General features: G+C 45.6%; 1 protein-coding gene across 1 annotated transcript in view; it reads right to left on the bottom strand.

Moving 5' to 3' along the window:
• Positions 1-1,851: 1,851 nt before the first annotated feature.
• LOC135516198 (galactose-3-O-sulfotransferase 3-like) overlaps positions 1,852-12,237 on the bottom strand; it is a 34,270-nt gene continuing 23,884 nt past the window's right edge. The window contains exons 2-3 of the mRNA XM_064940308.1: positions 7,126-7,222; positions 1,852-6,646 (exon numbers count right to left, since the gene is read on the bottom strand). Coding sequence (XP_064796380.1) covers positions 5,311-6,646; positions 7,126-7,208 — 1,419 coding nt within the window. The 5' untranslated portion in view covers positions 7,209-7,222 and the 3' untranslated portion in view covers positions 1,852-5,310. The remainder of the gene's footprint in view (positions 6,647-7,125; positions 7,223-12,237) is intronic.

Below are 12,237 nucleotides of genomic sequence, written 5' to 3'. Positions count from 1 at the left end.
GACAGGAATGTCAGTGTTCTGCCATGGCCAGCAATGAGCCCAGATCTCAGTCCCATTGAGCAAGTATGGGACCTGTTGGATCGGAGGGTGAGGGCTAGGGCCAGGGCCATTCCCCCCAGAAATGTCCGGGAACTTGCAGGTGCCTTGGTGGAAGAGTGGTGTAACATCTCACAGCAAGAACTGGCAAATCTGGTGCAGTCCATGATGAGCAGATGCACTGCAGTACTTAATGCAGCTGGTGGCCACACCAGATACTGACTGTTACTTTTGATTTTGACCCCCCCTTTGTTCAGGGACACTTTATTCAGTTTATGTAAGTCACATGTCTGTGGAACTTGTTCAGTTTGAAACTCAGGTGTTGAATCTTGTTATGTTCATACAAATATTTACATATGTGAAGTTGGCTGAAAATAAACGCAGTTGACAGTGAGAGGACGCTTCTTTTTTTGCTGAGTTTATATGTGTATTCACATTAAGTGTAATGTCACACCAGAGGACAAATTCAAGGCACTAATGCATGAAATTATTAATTAAATTTGATATAAATTCAAAGTTGAAGCTAGCCTAATAACAGTTAGAGTTGTTTAGACATAGTATATTGTGACTATTTGTTTTTTTACTTTAATTTTAGAGAAAATAATTTTTCACTTTTATTTTGGCCATATGGCAACTACCCATATGCATCCTTCTTTTGAAGCCAAACCCACCACTGGTGTGTGTAGGCAAATAGCTCTATTTTTGGGTCATCTGACTACACAGTAGCACCGGTTTCAATCCAAGTGCCATTGCCTATTAGCAAGCTTACTCCTCCATTTACATTTGCTCTTAATCAAGGCTTTTTTTTCTGGCAACCCTTCCAAAGATTCTATTGGCATGGAGGTGGTATCTAATTGTAGATTTGAGTCCTGGTGACCCTAAAATGCAACCAAGTTCTGTAATTCTCCAACTTTAGATTTTGGACTTTCCATTGCTTTCCGAACCAACCAGATACACTTCTGACCAATACCAGGCAAGTACACCACTGTTCCAGTGTGTTTAAACTTCTTAGTTGTTGCCCTAATAGTGGTAAATGGTATATTTCAGATATTATTGCTATTTTTTGTACCCATTTCCTGTTTTACGAAGGTCAACAACCATTTGTCTTTTTTTGTTTGTGAGCTCTTTGACTTTTGCCACAGTGATGTGTGACAAAGGGATTGTCCATGTGTGTTACCTAATTTTTATACCCCAGTGAAACAGGAAGCCATGGAAGGCCACAATACAGTTCCGTAAACTGAGATGAATTTAAAAAAGTAGAATGTTAATTCAGATGTTATTTTGTTAGATTTTATTTACAATAATCATTATGGATGCCAATCAAGTCATACAAATATCTTTCTCTGAGCAATTGTATTAGTATAAAATAATATAATGTTCACATTTATTAGATCATACAATATAACTCAGTATTTGAATTACTTATTTTATACATTATTTTTTCGCTCATCTTTATCAAGGGTGCCAATAATTATGGAACTGTCTTGATTAGGGGGGCGGTTGAATGAGATTGTGACTGCGTTCCAAATGTCACCCTATTCCCTATAGTAGGGAATAGGCTGCCATTTGGGATGCAGATGGATGTTCACCGGCTCCTTTCAATTAGCGTCTCATTAGAGCTCTGGCAGAGAGTGGCTTTGTCGTCCGTTTGAAGTGACACAGATCTGAGCAGTGCAGTCAGCCAGGCAGACACACACACACACACACACACACACACACACACACACACACACACACACACACACACACACACACACACACACACACACACACACACACACACACACACACACAGCTTCACCACTTCAGCTCGTGATAAAACCATGACAACAACAGCGGTAATAATAAAACATTGGCAAGGGGGACAGCTGATTGCTGTAATCATAGTAAACATCAAACACATTTGATTTGCATCGGTTTCTCCCATTGAAAAAGGAGAAAGATATTTGTGTATTTGCATATTAGGCTGCTTCATGGCAGCTTGAGACTCTTGGGGATTTGAATCCCTTCTTGTTGTATACATATGTATCTTCTTAATGATGTACATGTGTATTTTCATGTAATAGCTTTCATTAATAAGTCTTATAAAACTACAACTAGTGTTTACTATTATTAATGCATATTTCAGCATTTATAACCATTTATAAACATGTATAAGCATTTCTAAACAATGTATAACCATTTATAATGGCTTATCAATTAAAGTAATTAACAACCGATACCCCATGTAAAATGAAAAATGACAACAAACAACATTGATTTGAATCATTCAACTTTTAAGGGTTTGCTTTTCCCCCATCAACCCTCAGTACAAAGCTTTGGGACATCTAGCTCTGATTGTCTCTAGCTGTATGATCTAGGTAAAGTTTCCCCTAGGTACAGATCTAGGATCAGCTCCCCCTCCCCAATCCTATCCTTAACCATTAGCAGAGAAAATGCTAAACTGTCCCCAGATATGCGTCTAAGGGAAACGTTACCTTACTTCTGTATGATCAGAGCCCCCCAGTCAAAAACAGAAACACCCCTTTCAGTTCAAATACATCAATAAATATCGTATGAGAATGAATTAATGCCATGGAAAGAGAAACAATGTCATTGGAAATATAGTCACAGAAAAAAGATCAAGCGCATCATTTTGTGTCACATTGACACTTTCTCTTAACAAAGACACAATTTGTTGAGAAAGACACTCTAAAAACAGAACACGGTTCATTCTAAAAGAACACTTTTGTTCCACGTTGTTCTAAAAGAGAGTTTGACAAATAAAGTGACAAGATGTACAGTAGTAAAACAGCTATTCTAAACTGGTTGGTTCGAGCCCTGAATGCTGATTGGCTGATAGCGGTGGTATTTCAGACCGTATACCACAGGTATGACAAAGTATTTATTTTTACTGCTCTAATTATGTTGGTAACCAGTTTATAATAGCAATAAGGCACCTCGGGGGTTTGTGACATATGGCCAATATACCACGGCTAAGGGCTGTGTCCAGGCACTCCGCGTTGCATCGTGCTTTAGAACAGCCCTTAGCCATGGTATATTGGCCATATACCACACCCCCTCGGGCCTTATTGCTTAATTCTAGCATTCCTAAAAAGGCTGGCTAACACTGACTTGTAGGTGACACAACCACCATTCTGTGTTAGTTATGTCTCTCAAAACCGAGAAACCAGCCTAGATTTGATACCTTGTGTCCCAAATGGCAACCTATTCCCTATTTAAAGGGTGACATTTGGGATGAAAAATAAAGTACAATCAAAGAGCACTTTAAAAATGAACAGCAGTCAAACATGGAGGATTTCACGGGTCAAGGGCCCTTCAGAAAGTTATCTTTCTACCCTGTCCTCTTTCCACGAGACTAGAACTGAGTCCCAAATGGCACCCTATTCCCTACATAGTGCACTACAAATAATACACTATGTAGGGAATAGGCTGTCATTTGGGATGCACTCTGGAGCATTATGAAGCACTTAAAACACAATAAAATTCATGCCTCAGTGATTACACTTGGTGCTGTCTGAGTAGCTTTTGTGTTTGGCCGATGTAGAAATTTTACATTTGATTCATCAGAACATGCCATGTACAGCACAGTGTGTATTGCCATTAGTGGTTTGGTCCACAATACAATGTCCTGTTACAAAATCGGAAATATACATTGAATGTAAACATACACAGACTGTTTTTTTCCAGTGATGAAGAGAATAAATAATATATACTCAGAAACACACACGCGCACACACGCACACACACACACACACACACACACACACACACACACACACACACACACCCTCAAGGACACCCAGGTCGAAGCATACCATTTAGGTTAAACATGAACAACCAACTGCATAAAAAATGTACCACATAATGAAACGAGTGGCAAAACACCTCCACATGACAGCCACCACACCAGGGCCATGTTCATTAGGCACCAAATGGGAGACCAAGGACTGAAACAGGAAGGGAATAAATAGTATATGGAGTTGTCGAAGAAGAAACACATATTTTTTGAATTCCCATTGCAAAATGTTTTAAAATGTTTTCCGCAGTGTGTCCAAATGAACAGGACCCAGACTCTCTCTTCTTCTACTGTTTTCTCCCAGTATCGTAGTTATTTCCTCCCTATGCTTTGTTTCGGATAAGTAAGCTGCTTTGGCATGTTCCACACTGCTGTGTGTGTGTGTGTGTGTGTGTGTGTGTGTGTGTGTGTGTGTGTGTGTGTGTGTGTGTGTGTGTGTGTGTGTGTGTGTGTGTGTGTGTGTGTGTGTGTGTGTGTGTGTGTGTGCGCGTGTGTGTGTGTGTTTCACTGTGTAACCCAAGTGGAAGGTCTCTCCAAAGAGAGCCTCATTAAGAATACATAATTAAATATTCAAACACTGTAGCTCTCACTCATCATGTCTTTTAGCAGGCTTGCATAACCAACAACGGGTTGAGTCCGGTGTGTGTGTGTGTCTTGTGGTTATAAGATCCCTACCTTTACATAAGACTTTACATAAAACTTTATTGCGATAACGCCCCAGATAAACAAAATACATAGGAAAAACGCTTTCACACACAATTCCCATATCTAAAAACATCCCATTTGTCAGCAGCAGCCGCCATGGTCGAGTTCAGTTGCTGGTGGAGGGGAGAGAGAGATGAGCTGGGGTCGGTGAAGCAGAGAGAGATGTTCTAAAGCAGGGTGGGCAGGAGGGAGAGAGTTGGTGTAAGGGCTGCGTGTGTGTGTGTGTGTGTGTGTGTGTGTGTGTGTAGGGGGGGGGGGGGGTCAGTCTAAGGACCGCTGGCCTAACTTTTGACATTTGACCTGTCCTGGGGCCTAACACTCAGTGGGAGGGGGTAAAGTCATTGGGTGAGAGGCCCAGGACTGGATGGTTTTCCTCTCTGGAGAAGGCTTAGAGGGTTGGACGCGGACCCGGAGCGATGACCCTCTCTCACTGTCATCATCAAGATCTTCTCAAGATTTGGGAGGGGGGGGTGGCATTAGAGAGTGAGAGAGATAAAGCGAGACTAACAGTTCTTTATTGTTCCATACAGAGTTTGCAATTAATGGGAGTGCTCTGCCTGTGCCCATAATGATGGGGTCCTACCCCAATCTCCAGCCCCAATCTGGGGGTGTCCCCCCCCTCTCCCTATCTCCTCCAGAACCCCCTGATACAGTCCCTGGGGACAAATGGCTGAAGTCTGGAGGACAGTCTGTCTGTCTGTCTGCATGCCTGTATTTAGTCTGGCTGTATTCAGTCTGTCTATATTCAAGGCTGGTGCTGCAGTCTTAAGTTATGGCGTCTGCCTCTGGGGGCCCGAGGGCCTTAGCACCACCCTGGTGGCCCTGCTCTGGGTCCCTGCAGGTCGAGAGGTGGCTGTGGGGCTAGAGGCGGGACCAAGTCCTGGAGGAAGGGCCTCCCGGTGTATCTGCTGTATCCCCACCTGTTGGTGGCGTGGCAGGACCGACCGTACGGGCTGCTGCGGCTGGGGCTGAGGGGAGCGGAGCGGGTAGCTGCGTCTGTAGCGTAGCGACTGCGATCGAAGCAGGACCCTGGTGTACTGGACCTCTGGCATGATGAGCTTCAGACACAGCTCGTGGGCCAGACTTCCGGGCCACGTGGCGTTGGTGTTGGTCGGCAGGTCATAGCCCACGATGTCCACCTTTGCACTGGGCTGCCACGGCCGCAGCTCCTTGTTCTTGATCTGGGCAGCAGAGCGGAGCTGGGGAAGCCGTCCTCCAAAGCAGCCCCTCACCAGCCTCTCCTGGGCCCTGCGGAGCAACCGCACCTCCCTGGCCACGCACGCCGGGCCCAGGGCAGTCAGCTGGCGCCACAGGGAGGCGTTGAAGTGATCATAGAGGCGTGCATCCAAGGCGTTCCAGGCGCGGATCTTGAAGGGGAGGCCTGGCGAGAGGCTGTGCTTGGAGCCGGACATTCGCATGTTCAGCTTGACGTAGAGCACGTCTTCCAGATCCCAGGAGAGAAGGTGACGGAGGAGGACCAGCGACTCGTCAAAGTACTCGGCGATCATCACCAGGGAGAAGACGCGTTCTGTCTCGGCCACAAAGGCCCGGGCGTACGCTGTTGCGTCTGCCGCCGGACGGTCCTTGTCCCCACCTAGGTCAAAGGTCAGCGTGTTACGGGCATACATGGAGTCCTTTTCGTCCGGACGGTAGTACCGCCACGGCTCGTCCAGAAATGCCTCCAGGGACCCATTGGGAACTCTCTTAAAACTCTGACAGTACTGGTTATAGTAACTGAACAACGATTCAAACATGGACCCTGGTTCTCGAAGTATGGTCACGTAGATGGTATCGTTAGGCATGAGGCGCTGCATCTCGGCACGGTTGAAGCGCATGTGGCTGGTGACCACGTTGGGTGGCAGGGTGTGTGGGTGGACGAGGTGGGCGTTGAAGGTGCGCGGGTAGCAGAACTGGTGTCCGCAGGCCTGCACAGGGAGCGCCACTGTCAGGTTGTTGCGCTCTGCGAAGCGGAAGAGCAGATTCTGCATGGTGGTGCTGGCCGTCTTGTGCGTCTTGAGGAAGGCCACGTTGGTGTGTTTGGGCTTGAGAGAGGAGGACAGGTGGGTGCGTAGTGACGGACAGCCGAGGTGAAAGGCTTCCATCGTCCTAGATGCAAAAAATAGAGGGGGGGGCTTTTAATACGGGAGTTGCAGCTCAATCTCTGTGTAATGAGGAACTTTAAGGTGAATAAAGTTCCCATTCAGTTTTGACTGATTAACACAATGGTAAGCATAATTATATATTTTCCTTGTCTTTAATACACATGATTGGCTGTGGGTTGAAGGTCACTAGATTCGATGCTGTATGTTATGGATTAAATCTGTTGACAGTGATTGATGCCAGACTAGAGGCACAGGGACTGTGACAATGATTATTATTGTATTCTGTGAAACAAGGCAGGCCATACTTGCTTACAATAGAAAAGGTTTAAGTGCGCATCAGCCAATTAAAATCATTGATGCTACATGTTAGCTGTTCCCATTTCATTACCTGGCACATTTAGCCCTATGCTAACCTGAGCAGGTGGCATTGATTATTTCCTGTAACAAATTCTGTGTGTGCGTGCGTGTGTGTGTGTGTCTCACCAGCTGAAATGGCCCCCATGGTGCAGCAGTAGACTGACGGTACTGATTGCCACAAATACCAGAAATATCTTCTTCTGAGACATGATCCGCCACTTCACTGAGGGAGAGGAAAAGGAGAGCGAGAGGAGGGAGGGACAGAGAAAATGGGGATAAGTAAAAAGGGAGATACAGAGATAAGTAGGTGAGAAAGGGAGAGCGATAGAAAGGGGAAACGTACTGTATATGCAAAACCAAAGGAGCGAAAGAGGGAGATTTATTCAACGTATAATTGGCCACATCCATAAGCAAGAGCGTAGTGACTTGACTTTTTCACATTTGAATGATAGTGGCATCGGGTTCTTCTCATTAGCCTCTTTGAATATTCATAATAGGCAGTGGACTGGATGTACCTAGCTAGAATACTGAGTATCCATTAGCTCATTCCTCTTAGGACTCATCAAGATGCGTACATTACTGTAAAGCAGACCTTGTTGATGGCCTCCGAAGTGGTGCAGTGGTCTAAGGCACTGTGCTAGCAGTGCTAGCTGTGCCGCTAGAGATCCTGGTTCGAGTCCAGGCTCTGTCTCAGCCGGCTGTGATCGGGAGACATGGGGCGGCGCACAATTGGCCCAGCATTGTCCGGGTTAGGGGAGGGTTTGGCCGGCAGGGATGTTCTTGTCCCATCGCGCACTAGTGGCTCCTGTGCGCAATGCACGCTGACGCGGACGCCAGGCGTACTGTGTTTCCTCCGTTGTGTTTCAGGGGGACGCACGGCTCTTGACCTACGCCTCTCCCGAGTCCGTACGGGAGTTGCAACAACGGGACAAGACTGTAACTACCAATTGGATACCACGAAATTGGGTAAAAAAACAAACAAGCACACCCTGCAGGTAGAATAGAATAAAAATGTAAAACATTAGAACATGTTCTCATTCAATGTAATAGAGTGAGTGAGAGTGGTACACAGTGACAGCTTCCAGGTTGCCTATGTCACCTCACCTCAAGATTCCAAGCCAACCTCCTCTCCTCATGCATAATAATGGCCTCCTGCCAATTTTGCCTCTTGATTACACTATCCCATTCCTCAGCACGTCAGGTCGGGTTACTTACCAACATTGTAACCACATTTCCACAACTACTTTCTCTAGTCCAGCAGTTCTCAACCCTGGGCCTGGAGACCCAAACGGGTGCACATTTTTGTTTATGCCCTAGCATCTAACACATTTCTATTTGAGAGGCTTGATAATGAGTTGATTAGTTGAATCAAGTGTGTTGGTGTTGCTAGGGCAACAAACGGAAATGAACATCCCTTTGGGTCCCCAGGGCCCGGGTTGAGAAAGACAGCTCTAGTCTACTCCAGGCTCTAATTGTCCTTCGGATGGGAGGTTCATCCGAGGTCTTGACCCACTGTGGCCACTGTGGCACTTGTCGCTAGTGTAGGAGGTGTTAGGTTCTAACGGAACCTTATAAAAGCTCACGGACGATTAGTAAAGCTCAAACCAAGTTTATTCACCCATTGGGTCACACAGCTGCATAAGACAGGGTGGGTTGCACCAACATGGTTTAAATTCATCTAGGATTAGAGCTAATCTAGGTTTTGTACATCTTGGATAATAATTCATCAGAGATGTGTTGCACCACTTAGTTTTAAATCTGGATCAGTAAATCTATGATCAAAGGTTGTAAACTATGATTAGTGACATGTCACACCAATATATGGGGTATTTCGTGAGTTGAAGCGAAGTAGCTAGCCTACTTGACAAATGAGGCCACAAAATTGCTGTTCCTTGATAAAATAATAACAATGTAATGTTAGAACTACTGCATCTCCAACGTGAAAGGTTCTTATGGGTTGGCTGATTTGAAATAAAATCTGTTATTTAGCCAGTACCCGAGAAGGCAAAGGTAACTGAAATAAATGACTATCGCCCCGTAGCACTTCTGTCATCATGAAGTGCTTTGAGAGACTAGTCGAGGATCATATCAACTCCACCTTACTTGCTACGCCAGACCCACTTCAATTTGCATACCACCCCAAAAGGTCCACAGACGATGCAATCGCCATCACACTGCACACTGCCCTATCCCATCTAGACAAGAGGAACACCTATGTAAGAATGCTGTTCATTGACTACAGATCAGCATTCAAAACAATAGTACCTTCCAAGCTCATCATTAAGCTTGAGCCCCTGGGTCTCAACCCCGCCCTATGTAATTGGTTCCTGGACTTCCTGACGGGCCGCCCCCAGGTGGTGAAGGTAGGAAACAACATCGCCACTTCGCTGATCCTCAACACTGGGGCCCCACAAGGGTGTGTGCTCAGCCCCCTCCTGTACTCCCTGTTCACCCATGACTGCGTGACCATGCACATCTCCAACTCAATCATCAAGTTTGCAGATGAGACAGCCTACAGGGAGGAGGTGAGGTCCCTCGGAGTGTGGTGTTAGGAAAATAACCTCACTCAACGTCAACAAAACAAAGGAGGTGATCGTGGACTTCAGGAAACAGCAGAGGGAGCCTCCCCTATCCACATCGACGGGACAGCACTGGAGAAGGTGGAAAGTTTTAAGCTCCTCGGCGTACACATCATGGACAAACTGAAATGGTCCACCCACACAGACAGTGTGGTGAAGAAGGTGCAACAGCGCCTCTTCAACCTCAGGTGGCTGAAGAAATTTAGCTTGTCACCTAAAACCCACAAACTTTTACAGATGCACAATTGAGAGTATCCTGTCGGGCTTTATCACCGTCTGGTACGGCAACTGCACCGCCCACAACTGCAAGGCTCTCCAGAGGGTGGTGTGGTCGGCACAATGCATCACCGGAGGCAAGCTACCTGCCCTCCAGGACACCTACAGCACCCGTTGTCACAGGAAGGCCAAAAGGATCATCAAGGACATCAACCCGAGCCACAGCCTGTTCACCCCGCTACCATCCAGAAGGCGAGGTCAGTACAGGTGCATCAAAGATGGGACCGAGAGACTGAAAAACAGCTTCTATCTCAAGGCCTTCAGACTGTTAAACAGCCATCACTAACATTGATGGGCTGCTGCCAACATACTGACTCAACTCTAGCCACTTTAATAAATGGATCACTAGTCACTTTAATAATGCCACTTTAATAATGTTTACATATCTTGTATTCCTCATCTCATATGTATATACTGTATTTTATACCATCTATTGCTTCTTGCCTATGCGGTCATTGCTCATCCATATATTTATATGTATATATTCATATTCCATCCCTTTACTAAGATTTGTGTGCATTAGGTAGTTGTTGTGGAATTATTAGATTACTGTTAGATTTGGCTTTGGGGTAGAAACTGTTAAGATGTCTTTTGGACCTAGACTGGGCGCTACGGTAACGTTTGCCTTGTGGTAGCAGAGAGAACAGTCCATGACTAGGGTGGCTGGAGTCTTTATGTCACGACTTCTGCCAAAGTCGGGCCCTCTCCTTGTTCGGGCGGCGCTCGGCGGTTGACGTCACTGGTCTTCTAGCCATCGCTGCTCCACCTTTCATTTTCCATTTGTTTTGTCTCGTTTTCCCTAGTTCACATCCCCTCATCAGACTAAATGTATATTACCCTCTGTTTCCCCCGTGTGTAACGATCGTTATAAGGAGTGGACCAAGGCGCAGCGTGGTTTGGGTTCATCATAATTTATTTAAATGTGAACCAGCAACAAAACAATAAAGAGTAACAAACAAACGAATGTACAGCCTTGTAGGGCTCAAAAGCAACAATACAAAAACAAGATCCCACAAATAGAAATACAAAAACTAGACTACACATAGAAATAATAAACTCGAACACTCCCCAGTCACGCCCTGACCTACGTCACGACGTGACACCATGTCTGTGTGTGGAATTGTTCTTTGTGTAGGATTTTACACTACAGGCTGGTTTGCGCTAGGTTTGTTTCAAACCTAGGTTTGTTTGTTTTTGATTATTCCGGTTCATGTTACCGTGGTTGTGCTTTGTGCTGCCTCGCCTGTGCCTTTGGGCCAGGGTGTATATTAAAGTTCTCCTGTTATCACCCTTCTCTGCTCTCCTGCGCCTGACTTCCCAGGAACCAGTCACTCACCCGATACACTTTACCAATTCTATGGGCCTTCCTCTGACACCGCCTGGTATAGAGGTCCTAGATGGCAGAAAGCTTGGCCCCAGTGATGTACACGGTCGTACGCACTACCCTCTGTAGTGCCTTGTGGTCAGAGTCCGAGCAGTTGCTCTCGATGGTGCAACTGTATAACCTTTTGAGAATGTGAGGACCCATGCCAAATCTTTTCAGTCTCCTGAGGGGGAATAAGCTTTCTCGTAACCTCTTCACGACTGTCTTAGTGATGTGATGTGATGTGGACACCAAAGAACTTGAAGCTCTCATCCCGCTCCGCTGCAGCCCCATCGATGAGAATGGGGGTGTGCTCGGCCCTCCTTTTCCTGTAGTCCACAATCATCTCCTGTCTTGATCACATTGAGGGAAAGGTTGTTGTCCTGGCACCACACGGCCAGGTCTCAGACCTCCTCCCTGTAGGCTGTCTCATCGTTGTTAGTGATCAGGCCTGCCACTGTTGTGTCATCAGCAAACTTGATGATGGTGTTGGAGTCGTGCCGGACCATGCAGTCATGAGTAAACAGGGTGTACAGGAGGGAACTGAGCACGCACCCCTACGTGGCCCCCTTTGTTGAGGATCAGAGCGTGGCGGATGTGTTGTTACTTACCCTTACATAACCATTAACTTCTGGTGTAGAAACCAGACTATGACACTGAATATTTCCATAGGATACCTGATAATTAACAATATTAAAAGTTTAGAGTCAGAACTCATCAGTCCCTCATTTTGAACATTTATTAACTCCATACTGTTCAACAATAAATTAACTTGGAAATTACTTATAAATGAACAAACAATGATAATAAAACATTTAAAAAACATGATTAACATTCACAGTTAGTGATTAGGTTTACAACTCCGAAACGTATGGCCTCTGATCTATAATCACACTATGCACACTCTTATCTCTATTTCTCATCGGACAACAGCATGACATTTCACCTGTAGTTTTTGGCTTTCTCCATTTCAGCTTCTGGTTCCTAAGAGAGTGAGAGCACAAGACTAGAAAAGCAAAG

The sequence above is a fragment of the Oncorhynchus masou genome, chromosome 27, assembly GCF_036934945.1.
Source record: "Oncorhynchus masou masou isolate Uvic2021 chromosome 27, UVic_Omas_1.1, whole genome shotgun sequence".
Lineage (NCBI taxonomy): Eukaryota > Metazoa > Chordata > Actinopteri > Salmoniformes > Salmonidae > Oncorhynchus > Oncorhynchus masou.
The sequence above is the reverse complement of the archived record's forward strand: the minus strand, read 5'-3'. Positions and strand labels throughout refer to the sequence as shown.